Source organism: Sorex fumeus, unplaced genomic scaffold (assembly GCF_029834395.1).
Source record: "Sorex fumeus unplaced genomic scaffold, SorFum_2.1 ptg000123l, whole genome shotgun sequence".
In the NCBI taxonomy this organism is placed as follows: domain Eukaryota; kingdom Metazoa; phylum Chordata; class Mammalia; order Eulipotyphla; family Soricidae; genus Sorex; species Sorex fumeus.
The window spans coordinates 4594773-4618747 of NW_026606180.1; the positions used below are offsets into that span (position 1 = coordinate 4594773).

General features: G+C 43.9%; 1 protein-coding gene across 2 annotated transcripts in view; it reads left to right on the forward strand.

Moving 5' to 3' along the window:
• BTBD9 (BTB domain containing 9) overlaps nt 1-23975 on the forward strand; it is a 428648-nt gene that overhangs the window by 332042 nt on the left and 72631 nt on the right. For both annotated transcript variants that reach the window (XM_056137362.1, XM_056137361.1), the window contains exon 8: nt 20784-20891. In XM_056137362.1, the coding sequence (XP_055993337.1) occupies nt 20784-20891 (108 nt within the window). The remainder of the gene's footprint in view (nt 1-20783; nt 20892-23975) is intronic.

Consider the following 23975-nt stretch of genomic DNA (forward strand, 5'->3'; position numbering starts at 1 on the left):
GTGGTGCTCAAGGCTAACTGGTGACTGCACTCAGGGACCACTCCTGGTGGTGCTTGGGAACCCATATGGTGTGCTGGGAACCCATTCAGGTCAGCCATGGGCAGGGCAAGTCACAAATCACAATCACAAATCATCCTGTTAATCGTCGATTGCCTCGAGCAGGCCCCAGTAACGTCTCCTTCATCCTAGCCCTGAGATTATATTCAAGGCTCTTTAGGAGAATGAGACCCCTTCATTGTTACTGGTATTTGGCATATTGGGTACGCCACAGGGAGTTTGCCAGACTCTGCCGTGTGGGCAGGCTACATTCGGTAGCCTGCCAGTTTGTCCAAAGTAGGAATGAGATAATAAGATGTCATAATAGGATGGGCAGGGCAAGCATCTGACCCATATATATCTCCAGCCCATCCTGCCTTGATTTTTTAAGATGCCCTTTAAACCCACAGTTTCTAAGTATATTAAAGCAGTAAATAGTTGTGTTTTATATTATTCTGAATTTCAAAAGTATTCTACAAGTTAAAAACCTGTATCTACTTGCTGTACAATTCTGATTGAGGATTGTAATTCTCATGACAATTCTATCATGAGAAGTTTTATTGACTATATGTGTGGTTTCTTATTAATAAAATTGATTTCTTAGAAAAGTGTAAGGGTTTAGTGATTTCCTGCAGCCAGTGTCCCACACAGCCATGCACACTAGGAAATGTGGGAGGCAGAGCAGCCCCAAGTACCTTCTGACTGACCACAGTGCCATCACTTTATCCAGTCAAACCATAAATGCTAACACTCTCACAACCCCCATTACCTGAACTAGTATAAATATTAAGCACTGTAGCACTGTTCTCCCATTTTTCATCGATTTGCTTGAGCGGACCCAGTAACATTGTGAAACTAGTTGTTACTGTGTTTGGCATATCGAATACGTCACAGGCAGCTTGCCAGGCTTTGCTGTGTGGGCGAGATACTCTCGGTAGCTTGCCGGGCTCTCCGAGAGGAGCGGAGGAATCGAACCTGGCCGACCAGGTCGGCTGCGTGCAAGGCAAACGCCTTACCCGCTGTGCTATCACTCCAGCCCGTAAATACTAAAGATTATAAAAAGTAAGTCAATATAATTCTTGAAAGAAGAAAATAGAGGGCCTAGAGAGATAGCACAACAGGTCGAGCACTTGCCTCACACGCGGCCAACCCAGCTGATTCCTAGAGCCCCACCAGGAATAATTCCTGAGTGCAGAGCCAGGAGTAGCCACTGAGCATTGCCAAGTGGTTGATTGCCAGAAATATTTTAAAAGAAGAAGAAAATAGAGTTTATTTATATAATACATTATGTATATTTTAATATATTTTAAAAAATGTTCAAGGGCTGGAGAGATAGCACAGCGGGTATGGCATTTGCCTCGTACGCAGCCGACCCGTGTTCAATTCCCAGCATCCCATATGGTCCCCTGAGCACCGTCAGAAGTAACTCCTGAGTGCAGAGCCAGGAGTAACCTCTGTGCATCGCCAGGTGTGACCCAAAAGGCAAAATAATAGTAATAATAAAATTTTAAAAATTTAGAAATGTTCACTGCCCAGAGACTCTTTCTGTCATACCAAGATGTGTATTGGCTTTGCTCCCTCCCTGAATGGTTGTGTTCAGGACAGAGGGTAAATTTGGAAACTGAAGAAGAGACAGCGCAGATCTCTGGCTTGCTTTGGGTGGAGCTGGGCTGTAAGGAGCCCGGGAGTAGGAAGCTCGCCTCTCCTCTTCATGTGCTCTCCTAGCTCCTTAGAGTCGGAGGCCAGACTACTCCTCTAGCAGCAAAGGTAAAAGTCCCTTAGCTAATCATTTGCTAGGATTTTCCTGCTGGTGACTACTCAGGCACCTGTGGCTGTGGTAGGGTTTGTCCCAAGTCCCTTCAGCATGTATCATTTCATTGTACCCTGATCCAGGACACAAACCCTAGTCAGTTGCTTCCTTGGTGTGTCAACCTTTCTGTAGTCATTTCTCCCCAGAGGTTAAAATAGTAAAATGTCATGTATAACCAAGTAGGGACTTCATCCTCAAGTTGACAGTAGGCTTGTTAGAAACAGAGAAAGCGTTCTGTTGTAGGGAATTGTTTGAGAATTGCCAGTGACCAAATAAGTAATATCTTGATGAGACTAGTCCTCTGAATAGAGTAAAAACTAGTTTTGTCACTCATGAGCGTGTTCACTTTAGTGGGGTTTCAGCTGTATATGTTAGACTCAGAAGGGAAAAAAAAAGAGACCATGAAGATAAGTAGAACTGTTTAGGAAGAACATATTATAGCAGAACCATCCAGTTAAAGTTGGTTTCATTAAAGATTCCAAATAAGTCTTTCTGTTAAAATGCCAAACTCTGGAAGGTTTTTATTGTTCTGTGGTCCTTTCTCTTGTAAGAAGCTTTTTAGAATCGCTGTGGCCAGAGCTGAAGACATGCCCACAGGACAGATTAAAACAAATCCCTTTCTCCTGGTGACTGGAAAGGACTTAATACTGTCTACCTAATTGGTGCCATTAGTCTGTGCTGTGACCTTCCTTTGTGACCGACTGTTGTCATATTAACAAGCTTATCGTTTAACCTCTGACTTCTTCACCGTACTCTACTGCTTCCAGAAAGGTCAGTGGCTGTGACTCTCCTGTTTGTTCATCTTCAGGTGAAGAATGTAGCTCCTGGCCACTTCATTTATTAGGGCAGTCCTTCCCAAGTGGGTGATACCCCCAAGGGCTCAGGGGACAGCAGCAACCTTGGGTGCCATAAGAGGATGCTTTCTGCGAAGATACAGGCCATAGATATTTTTGACTTTTGCTCAGATATGTCAAGAAGGATGGTTGTGTTGTAACAAAGCATTGTGTGTGGAACAGACAGCCATGGCCATAGTTTGCCAAAGCCTACGTAGCCTCTTCTGCTCCCTGTCCATGGATAACTTTGTTCCAGTTAGGTTGAAGTCAAGAGTTAGGAAATACCATTTGCCTCTCACAGTTTCAAAATATGTGGGTAATAATACTTAAAGCCTATGACTTAGAGATATGAATACTAACAAGAACATTTATTTAGGGGACAAGATACGCACCCGATGGTTTCCTCTGCTGCGTGTTCTGATGGATGAGCCCAGGGCACCCAACACAAAGGCTTCAGCCCAGCTCTGACTTCAGTAGAACAGTCTGCTTTTATCTGTCGTGACTTTTCAAAATTCTTCAGGATGTTAGCTGTAAAAGGATATCTTTTTTGGGGGGGAAGGGGGAGGGTCACACCCGGTGATGCACATGGGTTACTCCTGCCTCTGCACTCAGGAATTACCCCTGGCGGTGCTCAGGGGACCATATGGGATGCTGGGAATCGAACCCGGGTCAGCCACAGGCAAGGCAGACGCCCTACCCACTGTGCTCCAACCCCTGCAAAAGAATATCTTTTACAGAAAAAATTTACATTATTTTTTGCAATTAGTGTAATATCTTGTTAAAATGGATAGTTTTAAGTACCAAAGAGAATTTTAGATTGGACTGTCATTGTTAGCAGATGCAAATATTACCCCTTGTTGGTTTTTTTATTTTGATATTGGTTCTATTAAAATAGTTTTTATGCATGAATATATAATTTTAAAATATAAATTATCATTACTACTTTATTACATTGTTTGGGGGCTTTTGATTGTAGTTTTAAAAGGTTATTCTTGTAACCATGTTGTAAAGAATACTCTCTTTAAAAAATGCCAGATAATTAATTATGAACTACTCCTTTGTAATTCATAAATTCATGTCACAATGAAAAAGACAATTTTTTTTTAAAGGATCCGTAACTTATTTATAAAGGCCCTCCCGTTGATCGTCGATTTGCTCGAGCGGGCCCAGTAACGTCTCCATTGGAGACTTTGTTGTTACTGTGTCTGGCATATCCAATACTCTCGGTAGCTTGCCGGGCTCTCCGAGAGGGGCGGAGGAATCGAACTCTGGTCGGCCATGTTGGCCCGCTTGTAAGGCAAACGCCCTACCGCTGAGCTATCGCTCTAGCCCGACTTTCAACTTATTTATAAAAAAAGTTTATTCTCTGGGTCCAGAGAGCTAGGTCAGTGAGCTGAGCTTTTGCATGTGGGAGGTTCAGATTTCATCTTCGGCTTTTCGTGGTCCCCCAAACACTACAGGGTCTGACCTCCAAGCATGGAGCCAGGAGTAGCCTCTAAGTCACCAGGTGTGACACCCCCAAACCAAAAAATACCTGAATAAATAAATAAAATCCATCGATCCATCTCCCTCTCCTTCACATCCCTCAAGACCCCTCCTCCCCAGTTTACAATTTAGCATCCTGCAGTTCTGGGAGTGTAGGTTCCTGAGGCAGGGCTGAGTGGGACCTGCCGTTCGCCCCGAGCGCCGGGAGTGCTGCGTGGAGCAGAGAAGGAGAGGCGTCAGCGGCCACCCAGGGTCCAGAGTGCTGAGGAATCCACTTGGCCCAGAGTACTGCTGAAGACACAAGCTTGTCTTCTCTTCCCTGCCCGTGCCCTCTCTTCCCTCGGGCTGTGAGAAGCCCTTACCCCCTCACCCCCACCCCAAATGTTAGCCCCAAGCTAGCACCCGAATTGCCAGCCCCTGCGCCTTGGAATGAAACCTTGATTGTCCGAGGGGATCGTGACAGTCGCCTGTGTGACTGGCTCGCTGCCTGCGGCAGACCCCCTTCTGCCACTCAGCAAGAATCTCAGCATTGAAGCTTGGAGACCAGTGCGCGGGAGGAGCAGCGTGTGTGTGTGTGTGTGTGTGTGTGTGTGTGTGTGTGTGTGTGTGTGTGTCTTCACTCACTACTCTTGCTTGTCTTCACTCACTACTCTTGCTTGTCTTCACTCACTACTCTTGCTTTGCTCCATTGTACCAGAACGTAGATCTTATCGGCCAACATGAAAAGAAAGTAAAAAGGGATTTCCCAGATAAGGTGTGGGGCAGAGGGGAGACAAATGTTTATTCTTCTTGATGAGGAAGGATAACAGTGAACAAGAGAAACAATTTAACTGGCAGAGTGCAGCACCCTAATGACGCCTCGTGCTGTGCCCAAGTCCAAGTGGCCAGGTCTGGCTGCGGCAGGCCTCCCGCTGATGTGAACGATTCATTCATCTCTGCCTCCTTCCCTCAGATTTTTCTCCTTTTAGCTGTCCTGGAGCTGTCGCCGAGGAGCTCAGCTTCTGTCCAGGCGTGCGCTCTGGTAGCTGGCCTGGAATACATTTGGAAGGATTAGTGCACATGCATGGGGACCAGCCCCGTGCCCGACACACTCTGGTGAATATTCATGCCGGCACCTGGGAGAGTTATTTCTAAAAGGCAGCTCGTGCGGAATACATTCTAAAGAGAGAGTGTTTTTCTCTAGTCTGACAATCCTTCAACCAAACAAATGTGGGAGGGAGGAGTAAGCTATTCTGCAATTCTGTTGAGTCTTTGTGAGACAGGAATTCTATCCTCACATCTCCCACGGCACTGGGAGAAGCGTGGTGCTTCCCAGTTGGGCCTACCTGGCGGGGCCTCCCGCTCTGGGAGAAATAGTCCAGGCATTGCAGAAACAAATGACAGCTGGCCATTCTGCTGCCCGCACTGGTTTGATCTAATTACAGCTGTTTAGCAGTTTGAAAAGTTAGAGTTATTAATGTTCCACTGATAACGTTTAAATTAAAACTTAATGATTGAGTCCAGCTTTGAAGACCTGGACCAAGAACACTATACTGAGAGGCAATGATCAAAAGAATTCCCTGAAAAACATAATTAGCACTTTCCCTCTAGCCGGTGCTAAAAATTACAAAAAATATTACTCTTATTCTTGCTTCTTAGTCATTCCTCAAGAAAGTCAACATTATCACATATTACCTTGGTTATCCTTTATAAAAACTTATAAACAAAAAAGGAATTTTATTTATTGGTGGAAAGATGTTACTATTATTATTCTCATTCATAGTCTCTTTATTTTAATGGCAAGGGCTGGAGCGATAGCACAGCGGTAGGGCGTTTGCCTTGCACGCAGCCAACATGGCCAACCCGAGTTCGATTCCTCCGCCCCTCTCGGAGAGCCCGGCAAGCTATCGAGAGTCTCTCGCCCGCACGGCAGAGCCTGGCAAGCTCCCCGTGACGTATTCGATATGCCAGACACAGTAACAACAAAATCTCCAATGGAGACGTTACTGGGCCCGCTCGAGCAAATCGATGAACAACAGGAGGGCCTTTACCTTTACCTTTACCTTTTAATGGCAAATCATATCCCACATGGAGAATTACGATTTGTTAGACATTTCAGGCTTTAAATAGCATAATGTATACACTCTTTTAATTGTATAGTTGTTGCAACTTATTATCGTTCTATTTTTCTGTTTTAGAGGGTAGTTTTGTTTTGTTTTGTTTTGTTTTCAAATGAAAGCCTTCCTGGAAAAATTTAATGAAGGAGCTTTATTAGAGAAGGAACTCACAGGAAGAAGATGCAGACCAGGCAAATATGAGAGAGAGGGGGGTGTTGCAGGGTGTGACCTCAGCTGGGTTTCATCCCCAGCACTGCAAAATAAATAACAAATTTAAGTACAAGAGAGGGAGAGAAGGAGACAGAGGGGAAGGAAAGAGAGAATGAATATCACTGGGAGGAAGTCAGTAACTTTCTGTAAAGAGAACCCGGAGAACTGAGCGGTAGCCGGTGAAGAAAGACGAGTCCGAATTGGATGAGCTAAAGTCATTTGCAGCAAGAGTCCAGGACTTTGTAGCCCTGTGGGGAAAAGAAGATGATTCAAAGTTGGAGCAGAGGGTGAAACCCGGATCTGATTTGGGTGCAAAGTTCAGAATGCTAAGAAAGTGAGAGAGAGACAGGAAAATAGTACTGGCTGTGTTAACAGAGGCCAGAGAAGAGATTGGGCAAGAACAGCAAACAATAAAGAGATTACAAGACTGAGTGGGCAGGGTTGCAGTTCATCCCTGCCTGTAATATTCAGAGTAAGACTTCCTGCCTTGCTTTGCCCTTCCAGCCTCTGCCAGTTTGAGAGACTACAAAGATCTGCCTGTAGCTAAATTGTGAGTTCTCCTGCAGAATCCGATTCCTATGAAAACTTGACCCAAGGGAACAGAAAGGAGTGGTGAAGCTTATTAAATTTCCATGTGAGCACATATTAGCATGTGGTCAGAGGAGAGGCAGGAGAAGAATCTCTCGAGATGGAATAGCAGTCAGAGTTGATACATCTCGTGAATTATCTCTGGAGTGAAACTCTCCAAAATGGCCTAAGTGGGAGGAGAATGGCCTTTTTGGACTGAAATGTAATTCAGCGTGCAGCACCCACAGCTGCTATCCTGGGATGAGGTGCCCAGGTTTTGTGCAAGGGGCTTCAGCTGCAATTCCTTTTCTTCCATTCTTTTCTGTCCTTTTCTCCGTGTCTTCTTCAGTTCAGTTCAGTAGCACCCATGCTCACTAAGGCTTGAGGTGGGGGGCTCTAAGGAATGCCAAGACACACGTTAGCTGGGTGGGGTCCTCGCACTGCCACACAGGACAGATTCTTCCTGTCTGGACTGGGCCCCAATAGCTGAGGGAGAGGCCATTGCCCGGTGTCTTTGCTACCCTGCGTATTGAATGAAGGCTCGCATGGGGCCGTAGTGTACCAGGGGAGTGTACCATAAACACGAGCCCAGTTTCATGAATAGAATCGCCAGTGCTCATTTGAGAGTGAGTCCTGAACTCTTTAATGTCGGTTCCTTCTCCGGTAATGTCCTGCAACTGGGCACAGGAAACCAGAGAGCTTATACCTTCAGCCAGCTGACAGAAGAAGCTGATTCTGGCCTTTCCAATCACAACTATCCCTAATAGCCTTCTCACAAATGAAACCGAAAGCGAGCTGGACTGGCTGCCTGGGGAGCTTAACCCCTGTGGTCGGGGCAGGACCCCTCCGCTTCTGCCTCTGCAGATCCTTTTCCCATCCCGCTGGTGAGCCAAATCAGGCCCCTCTCACTGATTGTCTCTGCGTCCTGATGAGAAGCTGCTGAGATCAAGGAAGAAGGCCTTGCAGTGGAGAGAAATTGATGATGCCAAATTTAAACCCAGGCAAAGATCTGTAAGAGCTGCGTACCTCTTAGCGTGTCACTGCCGAAAAGGTCTATAAGATAATGAGGCTTTACCTTTTAAACTATAACAAGACCATTTTGAAATGACTTCCAATATTTTTTCACGCCAACATCTTGTGGAAGAAAGGGGCTGTGTCACCTTGAAAAATAAAGAAAACTGTGGGTTAGTTTTTGTTTGGTTTTATTTTTGAGGACTGTTTGGCCTGGACAAAATTTTCTCATCTATCCACATTGAAAGCATAAAATGAAAGAAATTTCATCACATTGAACTGTGCAGTGTGAAATCTAGATCATAAACCAAACTTATTTTTTAATAAAGGGTTTGCCAAGTGATTGAATAATTTATAAAAGATTGCTTGGGCAGTGTTTAGTCCATGTTAGAAAATTAACCAAGTAACTTAGAAAAATAAATTTGCATAGAAAGCAGGAAATGTGCTGATTATAAATTGTCTTTCCCCCAAATGTGATAATGTATGCAAAAACATTTTGGAACTGGTGAGGTCTGTGCGAATGAGGTGGGATTATGATCAGGCCCACTGATTATTCCTTGAATCCTGGCAGCTCCAGCCATGCTATTTCATAATATGATGTTACTATCTACATTGCAGCCTTATACGTGAAATTAAAAATCTGATCTCTCCAAGGGTCGAAACGATGATCTCGACTAGCTGCTAAAGGTGGGCAGTTTTATATTGTCCCAAAGTTTCGTTAAGTCGCATTCCCTCTGGCGCTCCAGGACTTGTGTCCTTCAGCCGTACTCTCCATCGTCCTGCTGCGTGCCTGAAGACTCTGTCTGGAGCATGACGGAGGTTTTGTGTGCATGCTGACATCTCCAGTTTTCAAATCTGGGCCTTCTTGGCCTGAACACAGAAACTGTATAGAGCAGCGAAGGTCTTGCACATTCTTTTCTCTTCCAGCAGCAAAAGAATATTTCGGTTTCTTCCTCGCGTAGACACCGCCCTCCCCATCCCAGATCTGGGTTGAGCAGTGTCAGACCGTGTGTGGCCTTTCTGGTCAGCTGACTCCCGAGTCCCAAAATCCCTGCAGTTCCCTCCCTTTCCTCTTAGCAGGAGCCCAGGGTCCCCTCTGCCCTGGAAGGCCGTGACTCCCTTAGTGACTGCTCCTCAGGGGTTCCTGTGTCTGGAATCGGCAGGGCAGCCCCCTGGCCCCGTTCCACTTGGTTCCAGTCCCCTGCTGTAGTCTCAGCTGGGCCTGGCCGTCCTCCGCAGCCTCCTCGGTTTGACCTTGCTCACCCACTGAGGAGGAAGCCAAGCATTGAACCGATGACATGACAACCCGAGGCTTCTCCTCTCCAGGAAAATCCCAGCTCCACGCCAGCAGAGTTGTTTCTTTCTCGGAAGCTGTATTAATTCCTTCTGGCATCCCTTTCCGGCTCTGTCCTGCCTCTCACAGCAGAGATCAGAGAAGCTTCTGACCAGGTGTTTGCCTTCCTCCCATTCTGAGGAGGAGGAGCTGGGCCCCTGCAGGTGGAGGCAGAGACGTCTCTTTGTGCCTGCTCTTCCCTAACCTCCCGGCCCCTGTCTGTCTGTTCCCTGTGTTCTGTGGCTCCACGCCTGCAGGCCCTTTGGACCCTGAAAAGTAGCCAGCTCCCACCGCCCTGACGTCGGCTTCATCAGAGGCGCCCATCCTGCCCCTTTCTCTCCTCCCGACCTTGCAATCTGGCCTCCCACTTGGCCCCCTCTCTCTCCTGTGCCCCTCTGATGGGACTTGTCAACTGCACACCCTGTTCCCTCCCTCCAAGGCCCCTTAGAAGCTCTCCCAGAAGGCCCCACAGAACCCCCCCCCCCACACACACACACACACATAGAGTACTGCCTCTTGTTTTTGTGTGTGTTCTTTTTATTTTCTTTCAGTTTTTTATTGACTCACAGTGAGATAGACCCTTACAAAACTGTTCATGATGGGATTTCAGTCATACAGTGTTCCAACACCCATCCCTCCACCAGGTACATTTCCCAGCACCAGAGACCAAGGTTCCCTCCCACACCTTCCCCCAGCCAACTTCTATGGCAGGCATTCATATTCTCTCTCTCTCTCTCTCTCTCTCTCTCTCTCTCTCTCTCTCTCTCTCTCTCTCTTTCTCTCTCTCTCTCTCTCTCCTCTCCCTCTCCATCTCCCTCGTCTCCCCCCAACCCCCCTTGGGCATTGTGGTTTCCTACTGCCTCTTGTTGGAGAGAAAGATTGCATTCCAGAGTGAGCGCCCTCTTCTTCCCTGTTCACTTCTCATTGTCTGCTCAGCAGCAGCAGCACGTTATGCCTCCGGATTCTGGAAATAAGGAGACCAATTGAGGCTGGAGGTGATGGGCAGACCGGAGGTAACATGGACATTGGTTGAGGGTCCTGGACACTTTGGTGGTGGAGAGGTGAGGGAACTTTGTACATCAAAACCATTCGCATCAACACTTTTGAAAGTCTGTGGCCCTCCACACATCCAAAAGAACAAAGCAACCCATGTTGGTGCAGATGTGGGGAGAAAGGGACTCTCCTTCACTGCTGGTGGGAATGCCGACCGGTTCAGCCCTTTTGGAAAACAGTATGGACGTTTCTCAAAAAATTAGAAATTGAGCTCCCATTTGACCCAGCAATACCACTCCTGGGAATGTATCCCAGAGAGGCAAAAAAGTATAGTCGAAGTGACATCTGCAATTGTTTGTATAATGCAGCTCTCTTTACAATAGCCAGAATCTGGAAAAAAACCTGAGTGCCCAAGAACAGATGACTGGTTAAAGAAACTCTGGTACATTTACACAATGGAGTACTATGTAGCTTTTAGAAAAGATGAAGTCATGAAATTTACATACAAGTGGTACTACATGGAAAGTATCATGTTAAGCAAAATGACTCAGAAAGAAAGGGATAGACATAGAAAGATTGCATTCATCTGGGGAACATAAAGTAACAAAATAGGAAACTAACACCCAAGAATGGCCGAGGTTAGTACCAGGAGGTCTGCTCCAGGGCTTGGAAGCCTGCAGCACCTGCTGGGGAAAAAGGCAACTCAGATAGAGAAGGGAACACCAAGTAAAGGATGTTTGGAGGACTCGCTCGGGATGCGAGATGCATGCTGAATGTAGACTACAGACCAAACATGATAGCCACTCAATGCCTCTGTTGCAAACTACAACACCCTAAAGGAAAGAGAGAGCAAAAAGGGAATGCCCTGCCATGGGGTGGGGGGGGGGGGGGGGGAGGATGGGGGGGTGGAGGTGGGAGGGCTACTGGGATCATTGGTGGTGGAGAATGGGCACTGGTGGAGGGATGGGTACTGGATCATTGTATGACTGAAACCCAAGCACTAAAGTTTGTAAGTCTACAACTGTACCTCATGGTGTTTCACTAATAAAAAAAAAAATAAAATTAATCAAAAAAAAAAAAGGAAAGAATGTCTGTGGCCCAGATAGTAATTATTTGGAGGTGAGGAGTCTGGGCCACACCCCGCAGTGCTTACTCAGGACGCTGCGCCGAAGGGTCACTCTTGGCAGGGCTGGGGAACCATACATGGTACCAGGGCTAAAACCCGTGGGGAAGGCAATTATGTCGCACCCTCTGTACTATTGCTCCAACCCTTTTTATTTTAATGAGTTTGCCAGCAGCCAGAGAGATAGGACAGGGATTAAAATATTTTTCTTTGCATGTGGCTGGCCCTGGTTTGATCGCAGGTACCACATACGTTCAGTCCCCCAAGCACTCCCAGGAGTAAACCCTGAGCACAGAGCCAGGAGTAAACCCTGAGCACCACCAGGTGTGACCCAGAAACCAAAACACACACACACACACACACACACACACACACGAGCCAGAGAGTACAGTTGGTACACCCCATATGGTCCCCCTGAGCCCGGCCTGGACTCACCCCTGAGGATAGAACCAGGAGTAAGCCCCGAGCACAACTGGGTGTGGCCCAGAAACAAAACAGCCCCCCAAAATGAGTTTGCTAAGGAGTGTGGGGGAAGGGTGTGAGAAAGGGTGCTGAGTCTGGGGTGTGGGTGGAGCTGGGACTCCGTGCCTGCGTGCGCTTGAGACTGTTAACAGACTGTAAATCACGGTGCCTAGATAAAAATTTGGAAAAAAGAAACAAGTTATCAATATAATTTTTCAAAAGAAGATGCGGCCTCTGTTGAGACCTCTTTCTGATTCTGGCCTTCTGGGAGCTTACCTCTGGTTCCTTTGGTCCCTGGCCTTGTGCGGCAAATGGTCGCCTGATTAAATGACCGGGAGGCATATCGCAGAAACGAGGGCGAGACTGGTGGGCCTCGAGGGCACGGGCATCAGACTCTGGATCCCTGCCAGGACCCAGACAGCTCTCCCTGCGCCGCTCCATCTGTTTCCGTTGTCTCTCGCTGCAGACGACTTTCTTTGCTCTTTTGTGCTCTGATGAAAGAGTATTACTCCAGAACCTCTTTCGTTCTCATCATCTCGTTTGGGGAGGCGTACTCCCAAGTGGCGCTCAGGAAACCCCAGGGGGCCCACAATAGTTCAGTGCAAGGGCCAAAGGATAGGTGATCCTAAAGGAACCCTGTGGTGCCAGGGATCTAGCCAAAATCAGCTCCGTCCCAGGTGTGCATCTTCACCTCTGTACTGACTGGCGAGCATTGCATCACTTATTTAAGTGAACAGGTCGTTTAAGCTAGAATCTCACATGATTCTGAATTTTTGAGAGAGAGCATCTGATTGGCCCATCTGGTGGGTCATGTGGGGTCATTTTTCCGCCTGTGCATTCAGGCCTTCCGACCATGTGTCCACTCAGAAGCTGGTCACAGGGAATCACTTTCCCATCAGTAGGGCCTGTAGGGTCAAAGGAAAACATGAAACATCAAATCAGGCAAGTCCTTAGTTTTTTTTTTTTTACTGGGGTTAAATGTGAAGTTCAAGTAAATGAAGCAGCTTGCTCATTGTCTCCTGGTCAGCGCTCGGTGATTATTTGTTGAATAAAGACAGTTATTTCTAAATAACTTAATTTCTGAAGATTTTTTAACCAAGGACAGTCTAAACTATCAGAGGTCAGAACTGTCTTTGATTTTGATGAGGGGTTTGAATGGATTTGATAACAAATTTATCTACTATTTAATACTCATATCCTGGCAGTTGATGTTCTTTTAATGCTCTGTTCACCTCAAGTGACGAAGGGGATCAGCAGCAGCCCGAGGGTCCCAGGCCTTGGAGTGGCATCTCACACCCAGTCAGGAACAGACAAAACCCAGAGCAGGCTCGGGGCTAAGCTGTTATCTCCACTGTGAAACCTTGGCCATTGTTCTCGTGTTCTTAATCCCTAAGAAAGGGGCGGGGAAGTGCCTCTCAGCGCATGCATAATGCAGACTTCCCAATTAGAATGCTACAATTTGGAAACTTTCTTCACAGACTGATGAGAGAGCAATTATTTTAAAGATGTGAAAACTCAGTCCACTGGGTTTGCCTCAAGTCACTTCTGACTCAAGCCACAAAGACAAGATTTGAAAACATATTCGCTATTGAATTTTGTATCAAAACACCAACAAGGAGAGCAATTAGCTGCTATAAACTGAACCCCAGTAATCAATGGTACGCAGCCAGCCGGAGCATTTATAGAAGATGTAAGCAAAATCACATCTGCTAATCAATTTAAAAAAAACAGGAAAGAAAGGGCCAGCATTTCGCTGCTTTTAAGGGAAGTTCCACAGCGAGAATGAGGGACGATGGAAGAGACGGCATTAATATCACCAGCGCTTCACGCAGTGCTCATTTCGGTGGAGGGTTTGTGGCCTAATCACAGGCCCCAATCTGCATTAATAGATCTTTGCCAGCAGCTTCCTTTATTCGGCCCCTTGAAAATGACTTCTGATGTGCTGGTAAAGGTTTGTCAAGGTGGGAGGGCGGTTTTAAGGAGTTCCTCCTGGTTCAGGTCAGAGGGAGTTTGTCTGTCCCGAATGACCTCACTGGGCAGACCTTCCCAGGCAGAGCACAAGTTGGAAATCTCTCTCTGTTGTTGCAGGAGCAGAGACATAGGGACAGACTTTGCTGGCAGGGAGAGGCCAGAAGGGAGTGATAGGTGTTTCAGTTGTGCTGTATTAGAACAAATTTCCGCTCCATGGTGAAAAAGAGAATGGGCCAATTTTCCCTTTGGTGTCCTTAAGCTGCGCTTGCCTTTTTGTTTTTCTTCCAGTTGAATCAACAAAGGGATTTTCATTTCTGGCTGAGCCTAAATTCAAGCGAATAGCATCCTGGCAAAAGTGCCAGAGTGCAGGTGAGCTAACCTGAAATCCATCAGTGTCCTTTTCCACTGAGGAGTCACCGTGGCCCCACATTTCCAGTCCCCAGGGACTCATAAGAGGAGTAGAGAGAAGATACCTCAACCATTATGTGTATTTGGCAGCTGTTCAGAAAAAAGAATTTAGGCCAGGAGAAATTATTGAAGTGAAGATCGATATACTAATAAAAATTAATATCTTCAGTATGCATCTATGCTAGGCAGTGAATTAATATCCTTTAAATATAGAGGACATCTTGTAAGTCGTTAACAAAAGGATAAATATAAGTAGAAAATGAGTAAAAAATTTTAGTGATAAAAGCTGCCAAACTAAGGTGACGAGAATATATTATCTATTGTGTTGTCAGAATTTTTTAACTTTTAAATATTAGCATTTTATTATAAAATAATTATTTTACTTCTTCAAAATATTTTTGGATCGACCTTTGTACTTTATTTTAATTACATTATGCAGTTTAATTTTCTACTTTTAAAAAATTTCTCAGGGGTCACTCCTGGCAGGACTTGTTGACCATATGTGAGGCCGGGGATAGAGCCCAGGTCGGCCATGTGCAAGGACACACCTCACCACTATGCTGTCTCTCTAGCCCAAGAGTGCCAGAACCACTGTGTAATGGTTCAGAGTCTCTGCGCCATGTGCCCCAGCACTCAGTGCCAGAGTCCCTCCACCTTTTCCCAAGGTTGTTTAGCGTCCTAGATTCCAGTTCTGTTGAACATTTTTTAAGGTTTTTCACCGCATTGGGGACGATCTGATCCTTTGCTTTGTTTCTTTATATTTCACATATGAGCGAGATCATCTGGTATTTGTTTTTTCTTTCTGATTCCCTTCACTTAACAACCTTCAATTTCATCCAATTTCAGCAAATTGCGAGATTCCATCTTTTCTCGTAGTTGAATTATTCTATTGTGTGTACATATTACAATTTCTTTATCCACTCCTCTGTTGGGTACTTGGGTTGTCTCCACATCTGAACTATTGTGAATGGTGAAACAGTGAACAGAGATGTCCTTGTGTACTTTTGGATTAATGTTTTTGTGTTCTTGGGGTCGATGCCCACTTTAGAATTGCAGGGTCTTGTGGAAATTCTATCCCTGCTTTTTTTTAGAAGTCTACAAACTTTCCCAAAGAGTCTGAACTAGCAGTGAACAGGAGTTCCTTTTTCACCACATCCCCACCCGATTTACTATTTTCAGACCTCTTTTAATAGACTACTCTCACTGGTTTGAGCTGATACCTCATTGTCATTTTGACTTGGAGTTCCTGGATAACCAGCAATGACGAACGCTTTTTCATATTTCTTTTGGCTCTTTTTATGTCATCTTTGAGGAACTCTCTGTTCATCTCCTCTTTCCAACTTTTGATGCTTTTATGTTATTGTGCTTTGAGAGCGTTTTTGTATATTCGCTTTTTGCTGTAATATGTGCAAATATTTTCTTCCATTAGTAGGGTGTTGTTTTGTTTTGTTGGCCACACCTGGCAGTGCTCAGGACTTACTCCTAGCTCTGTGCTCAGCAGTCATTCCTGCCAGTGCTCAGGGGCCATAGGTGGTGCTGAGAATTCAACCAGAGTAAGCCCCAGTGTCTTTTTATTTTATATTTCTTTTACAGTATTTCTTAGTTTGATGCTTTCCAGTTTCACGAATGCTTTTTCAACATGACATAGTTGATGTGCTTACCTCTTCTTTTCTCAGTCAATGAGTTTTATTATTAAAGACCCCCCTGGGGTCAGTATTGTCAGGAGCCCTCCCTGCCATTTTCTTGGTGTGTTTTATAGATATAGGTTTGATAAGAAGGTCTTTAATCCATTTTGAATTAATCTTTCTGTACAGCCTAAGAAGGGTTCTAATTTCATTTTTTTCCCATATGACTATCCAGTTTTCCCATCATCCTTTGTTGAAGATACTCTCCTTCCTCCACTTCACGCACCGTGCCCTGATGCTGGAGATTAACTGTCCGTATGCCTCTGGGTACCCAGTCCTGTTCCACTGACCAGAGAGTCTGTCTCTGTTCCAATTTCGGGCAGTTTGGGGGCTTTGTCGCGTGTGTGTGTGTGTGTGTGTGTGTGTGTGTGTGTGTGTGTTTGGGTATCTGATCATCACCCAGAAGATGCTCAGAGCTTACTCCTGCTCTGTGATCATGGATCACTCCCGGAAAACTCAGGTGGCCATATGCAGCACTAGAGATTGAATCCGGATCTGCCGTATGCAAGACAAATGCCAGACCCACTGTGCTCGCCAACCCACTGCAACTATTTTGTGTAAATATCAAGACTTTACCTGTTTGACTCCAGAATTGTCACTTGCATAAAGTTTCAAAAACAATGACTGTAGGTTCAGTTTTGTGTTCATCACAGAGATTTCATAACAATATAATATTATCACCTATTTAAGTAGCCAACAATAATAAATTGATTAAATCAATCACCGACCATCCCTACAGTGAAATTTTATGAAACCAATACATATAAAAAAGACTATGTGACAGTATATAAAAAGTACTAATAATAGATCACTAAGCAAACAAAAAATAAAACCTAATTGCAAACTGTTGTATCATGTGTGTCTTCAAAACTACTGGAATTACAAGTGATCACTTATATTTACTTTGACACAAATTGAAACACTTTACAGAGTAAGTTCTTGGACACAATATGTGCAATTCAAAAATATTCTTTTCAGGGACAAGAGAAATAGTAAGAGGTAAGACACTTGTATTGCAAGCAGATACTGGCTCAATACAGTATCTACCAGAGGTTAGCCTGCAATAGCGCCTCAACACTGCCTGGTTTGCCTCACCCCTTCCCACACACACATACCCGCCCCCCCACCACCACTCCACACTCCCAATTATTTGTCATCAGTTCAACAATGTCCACTAGAGCATTTATGATTTTACTCATGACTGGTCTTTCTTTTATATTTTCTTCATATCCCATATCATCTAGAAAGTTTTTCTGTAAACAATTTTGAGGATTGTCTTGATTCTGTCTTGAAAGGGACTGGTTATTTTCATATTGTCACTTAAATAGAAAAACTCACTCCTGGCTTTCTCCATCTTGGGAATTACAATCTAAAGTTCCATTGAAAAATAGTCTCAGTAATATTTCTCAAAAGCCTGTTATCCAGGATAGAAAATAAATAATTATAGTGTTTTCCTGGTTTTTATTCTGTTTTGGCAGAGTTATAAATTCTTTCTTCCCACATCACGTATGAAGCATACTCTATGAACAGAGTACACGTGTTTGGAGTAGACTATTTTAACAGGAGTAGAGGCCAAGCACACATGATTTACTTGGTAGAGAGCACATGCCTTGTATATGAGAGGCCCTGGGTTTGATCCCTTACAAGTATCTCCGCACAGTACCACCAGGTGTGACCCAGGGTCTCTAAGTACAGCACAAGTCGCCTCCCCTCCCAAATAAATAATGAAGAAAAAGAGAAGGATCAATGGCATATACTTAATCTGAGGGACAAACATAGAAGCCACATTATACTTTCAAAATAAATACAAATCGACATTTTCTAACTGCATCAAAGTGCTGAGAGAATAGAATATTATTCGAGGAAATGACTAATGAGGGGAATGATTCTCTTTCTTAGGCAAACTGAATCAGAGTAGAATTATTGGGCACTTGATGACAATAGTGTAAAATCGTCCCTGAGTCAGTGTACTTTGAGGATGGAGTAAAAGTACTCAGATGGATTAAGGGGAATCAGAAGGTTTGTGTTTTCCAAAACACTTTAGCGATTTATCCACTTAAAAGATGAATTCCAAAATATTAGATGGTGAGCAGTTAGTCATTGATAACAAACAGAATTATAATTGAAAACAAAGAACAGGGCAGGAAGAAAGGAAAACAGTGCCATTAGAAATCTGTTCTAAACGCTTAATCGGTGACACTAAACTGAGCTTGTACAAAGGATTTTAAAATATAATCCTTGATTGTAATTGCAAAATTAAGAAGTATTATGAATTGATTTGACAGAGCTATAGATTGTAAATTATGACCCAGATACATAAAACGAGAGTAAAGAAAGCATTTGACAGGGTGAATTAACTTTGACTCATTCTTTGAGTCAATACCAATAGATCCCTCCTACCACTAACCGACTTTAAATTTAGACAAGTTCCTTAACAGTTTTAAGCTCCATTTTTATTATCTATAATCAGATGAGAATAATAATGCTTGCTAGGGAGAAGTTTTGAAAGAATTTAATAAGATAAATTATATAGATCTGGTACAGAGAAATCACTAAAGAAATGTTGGTCATTGTGATAAGAATAATAGCTACTGATACTGTTTCATATAGTATATTTGCCCAGCAAACATGTATTTGTGTGGGATACTGCCAAAACTGAGTAAAGAAAAATCAACAAAGGGCTGAGAGTGGTGCTCTGACTTTGAATGAGGCAGAAAGAGAGAGACAGAGAGAGACAGAAAGAGACAGAGAGACAGGAGAGAGGGAGAGAGAGAGAGAGAGAGAGAGAGAGAGAGAGAGAGAGAGAGAGAGAGAGAGAGCTACCTTCAGGGAACTCACAGTCTGTGCTCCCTGTAGAGCAGAGGTTCCCAGTATAATCACCCCTTTCCAGAAGAAAGGGGGAAAAAAGGGATTCAACACACTACTAAAAGAACAAGCAGGAAGTGTCCCCCCAGTTGCACCCAAAGCTACTACCAGCATCGCCCCCATCATTCTAATAGCCCTGCCCCTGAGGCGGATCACCCACTCTGGGAAACTCTTTGAGGAAGCAGATGTGCGTGATGAACTGTAAGACTGTAAGAACTGTAAGACGATAACTTGTATGGGAAGGACTTTTGCAGTTGAAAATGTAGAAAACAGTGGCCTCTCAGTGCTATGGCACTGTCCATGGGCAAGTGCTAGGCTATCATTTTATCCCACGTTGATCAGTTTTTTTAATACTCAAAAATAATTTTCATTGGAGCAATAGCACAGTGGTAGGGCATTTGCCTTGCATGCAGCCAACCTGGCCCACCCGAGTTCAATTGCTCTGCCCTTCTCAGAGAGCCCGGCAAGCTACTGAGAGTATCTTGCCCGTACGGCAAAGCCTGGCAAGCTCCCCATGATGTATTCAATATGCCAAACACAGTAACAGCAAGTCTCAAAATGGAGACATTACTGGGCCTGCTCGAGCAAATCAATGAACAATGGGAGGACAGTGTGTGGACAGTGGACTGTGATTTATCAACTTATTTGTAGCTGAGTTTCTGGCCTACAGTGTTTCAGTGCCAATCCCGCCACCAATGTCAGCTTCTCTCCACCATTGTCCCCAGGATCCCTCCCAACCCACAGTCTGCCACCTTCATAGACACATTTTTAAGTTTGGTTATTTTCATTTGGATATTATGCTGTCAGTGTTGTTGACTCTGTGGTTTAGATATATAGCTATACCATCCCTCTACACCCCCGATGTACCCTTGATACCTGCCCTCTCTATCTCTCATCTACCTCTTCTTCCATCTTCTGTTTCTTTCCTTCCCCATTCTCCTTGCTAATACTCTGGGGTCAAGGATGATCTTGGCATCCCATCCTTAGCACCTTGCGTTTGCTAGTCCAGTGCTGCAGGTAGGTGAGTTCATCCTGTGTCTGTCCTTCTGGTTTATTTCTTTTAGCATGCTATATCTTCCAGTTCCATCCAAGTTACAGAAATTTTTGCATGATTTCATAGTTCCTTAAAACTGTATATTAATGCTACATTTTTATCTGAGTTCTAACAATGCATAGTACAGATCTATCCTTTCCCAGTCATTCCCGTTCCAAGAGGTAACCACTATTCTGATTCCTGTCACCATAGATAAATTTCCTCTTTTGAGCTTCTGTGAAAGAAGCTTTCGTTCAGTGTTTCGATTCTTACGTGAAGTAAACGGGAGAATAGGAAGAACAGTGCCAAGATAATAAGTTTCTAAACATTAACACAGTTTTACCAATGAGCATGTTCTCCTATATCTCCAAATCAGATCACCTTACATAAGCTATGCAATATCTTGTAAGAATGCAAAGGAACCTAGAGTTTGATTGGTAAAACGGCTGGGGCATGTTGGTTATCACAAATTCGAAAGCAGATTCCACAGTGATCTCAAGGACTTAACCTTTGACCATCCACCCAACTGGAGAGGAGAGCTAGAAGAATCAGGAAGAGAAATATTGGAGTCATCTTTTCACTCAAGCAAAGACGAAAAGCTTTGTCACTTTGAGAACAGTCTGCCTGGGAGTGGGTGACTTGTGGAATAGATTTCTTAAAGAGACGAGCCTCTGACTGTGGGTAGGCTTCATCTTGTCTCTTCATCTTCTGTTGGAAATTGACTTTCTTCTTTCCTTGAAGCGTGGAGGAGCAGAAGGCCAGGAGGAGGGATAGGGTTGATATGGAGCAGCACAAGGAACAACACAAGGAAACACAGTGCACAGAACACTGACACCATTCTTATGTTTCTCCCCTCGCATAGGTTATTACTCTGGGACTGTGATGATCGAAGCTATAGCTACTATGTTGAGGTTTCTACCAATCAGCAACAGTGGACCATGGTGGCTGACAGAACCAAAGTATCCTGCAAGTAAGTTTTGTCCTCTTGGGGATTTATTCATGTTTTCTGAAATTTGAAAACGTCTCTCTGGTGGATTCAGAAGGTTCCTGTGAGGATTCAAGAAATCACCAAATTATATGCTAATAATCCTTTACTTCTGTTTTGACTATGAAGTATTGAAATGGAATTGACTTTGGATAAAACCAAAGAACCTTTATCTTGTAGTTTGAACTTGACTTTTAAAAATGGCATTCAGAACATACCCGTGCAGCCCCCATACATCCAAACTCTAAAGAACTTTTTCTTCTGTAGAGAATTTTACTGATTACAATATACAATTTGGCAGTTATTCTGGGATCTTTATCCTGTTTTGTTCTCCTCATTCTCAGGCTCAGCTTTAAATGATAGTCACATCTCTATGGTAGATACACTTTTATCTAAACTGAGGGAAGCTTAGACCCTCCATAGGTAAAGAAACATTTCATGCAATTTAAGTCCTGTTTGAGCTTTCTGAGTGATGGGGAAGCCAAGAGGAAGGTTTTTTGCAGGGTTCAGCCAGCCTAGCATTATACCTAGAATATGTACTGAATTGGTGGAGTTCATGCCCAATTCAATCAGCTAATCTAGTGGCTGAATAAATAGCAGTACTCCTACATTTAAAAAAAATGTACTGTATGTGTATATGTCCCAAATCTAACATTTAGATCCAAATGAGCTTGTTTCCAGCATGCTAGAAAGTTCTCCTCATGCCCTTTCTCAATTCTTATCTGAAAAGTGCCTTAATATTTAGAGTCACATTCTTGGGGGGGAGGGAAAGATAAAGAAAATAACTGAGGTTTCTATTTTTTAAATCGAGGTATGATTCACATATCATAAAATTTACCCTTTTGAATTGTATAATTCATTAAGCTTTAGTATATTTACAGAGCAGTACCGCTATCACTAATATCTAATGATCCAGAACGTTTTCATCACCCTCAAACTAAGCTTCCTAGCTGTTAGCATTCTTCCCATTTCCGTCCCTCTCCCTAGCATCAGCAGTCTGTGTTCTGTTTCTGTGGGTTTTTATATTCTGGAAATTTTCTGTAAGTAGAATCATATAGTAAGTGAACTGTGTTCCTGTCTACTTTTATTTAGCGTGTTTTCTGGATTCATTCAGTTATAGTATGTGTCAGAATTTCCATTATATATGATTGAATAATATCGATTACATGGAGAGAGACAGATAAGTTAAAATATATTTCAGATTTTATTCATTCGCCAGCTTCTGAACATTTGAAGTGTGTACACTACTTATGATGGACATTGTTACTATGAACATTCCTGTGCATATTTCTGTGTAAATCTGTTTCTGATTCTATTGGAATATGTAACAGTGGAATTGCTGAGTCTTACATTAATTCTAAGTTTTAGAGGAACTGCCAAACTTTCCTTGCACCATTTTGCATTTCAGCAGTATGAAGAGCTCCAATTTCTCCACATTCTTGCCAACACTTGTTCTTATCATTTTTTTAGAGTCATCCCAGTAGGAAGTGAAGTGCTATCTCATTGCAGTTTTATTTGCATGGTCGTAATGGATGATGAGCATCTTATTCGTATACTTATTTGACCATGATTTATTAATAACTTTGATGATAGCTTATTGGTGCAGTACCTGACACCCTCAATTACTTGCTGCTATCCTAATTATCATACGGTATGTTTATATTAGCTGGGGTAACATTATTGCAAGGGACTAGCTCCAGCACTTCCTGGCTCAGCACACTAGATTCTTCCCCAGTGATTGGAAGTCGTTGAAGTGTCCTGGCTGTCAGTGCTGCGTCTCGCTGGTTGATAGGAGAACCCAGACATCTTCCTTCCTGTGGTTCTGCTGCCACTCTGGTCCTTACTCATCTGCCGGAAGGCTGCTCAGCTCTCCGAGAGAAGGTTCTGAAGAGCTGAGACCTGGGTAGAAGGAACATCCACTCACCCTTCCGCATTCTCCTGAGGAGCACGGCCACGCCAGCTGTTAGCAGCGCTGGGAGAACCTCGCTCAGTCAGTTCCTAGCTGGGCAGCCACTTCTCAGTGGAACACAAATCCTGTGGCCATTATAGCCATTTCTGCCTTGGCCTGAGAAAATTAGCAATTATTTAGTAACTAGGATTTCATTACATGCACATATTTTATCTCATTTTGTCCTGATTATAAAACATCTTGTGGGATATTGGCCTCATTTTATAAAATAGAAGATGAAGGGCTCTTTCCACTGCACCTCATTACCCGCAAGTATGAAAACATTGCTAAAGAGGGCTGAATTAAGCTGAATGAGGAAAACTGGGAAATGAAATGATTAATTTATGTCCAAGCTACCAGAACCCTTTTTAAACAGTAGAAAGGCCCGTGTTCAAGACCCGTGAACAGCTGCCCATGAACGGCCCAAGAAGTCTCTTTCCAGAGACCTTGCTTAGCTCTGGCAGTCATTGTTTTCCAGAGTGAAAGCCTCACTTTCCCACAGCAAAGGGTCTCCACGCCTCCCCCGTTCCTCCTAACATTGTGGCTATTGTAAATTTCATCTAGCATACCTTTCTCCTATGCCCCCCGTTGAAGGTGTTATACAACGTGAATTTTTTTATTGGGGGTTTTATTTGGTGGGGGTAGGGGACGATTCACCCAGTAGCAGTGCTTGGGGAATGCTGGCTGAGTACTCGCAGGCTGATCTCGCAGTGCTCAGGGGACCATGCAGTGCTCTCGATGAAGCCTGGGCCTGCCTTTTGCAAAGCATGCATTCAGCCCTCTGAGTTATCTCTCTGGCCCCACGCGATGTGAATTTTTAACAAGAATTGGTTGACTAATTACTGACCAGTTCATATCATAATGACTTTGTATGTATTTAAATGTTCCTTTTTCCTGATTCAAACCCCACTTACTCATTAGAACCTCTCCCAGTAGCTTTGTATTAAGTCATCAACATCATTTTTTCCCCTTTTAAAAATTTTCCCTTGGTTTGTGGATTTAAATAATTAATGTTTTTTACTTCATATATTAGCACTTAGATCTACACTACCATTTTACAAATTAATAAATAAATAATAGACTAGCATAACAACAGTAATGCTAGGAAGGCAAATGCCCAC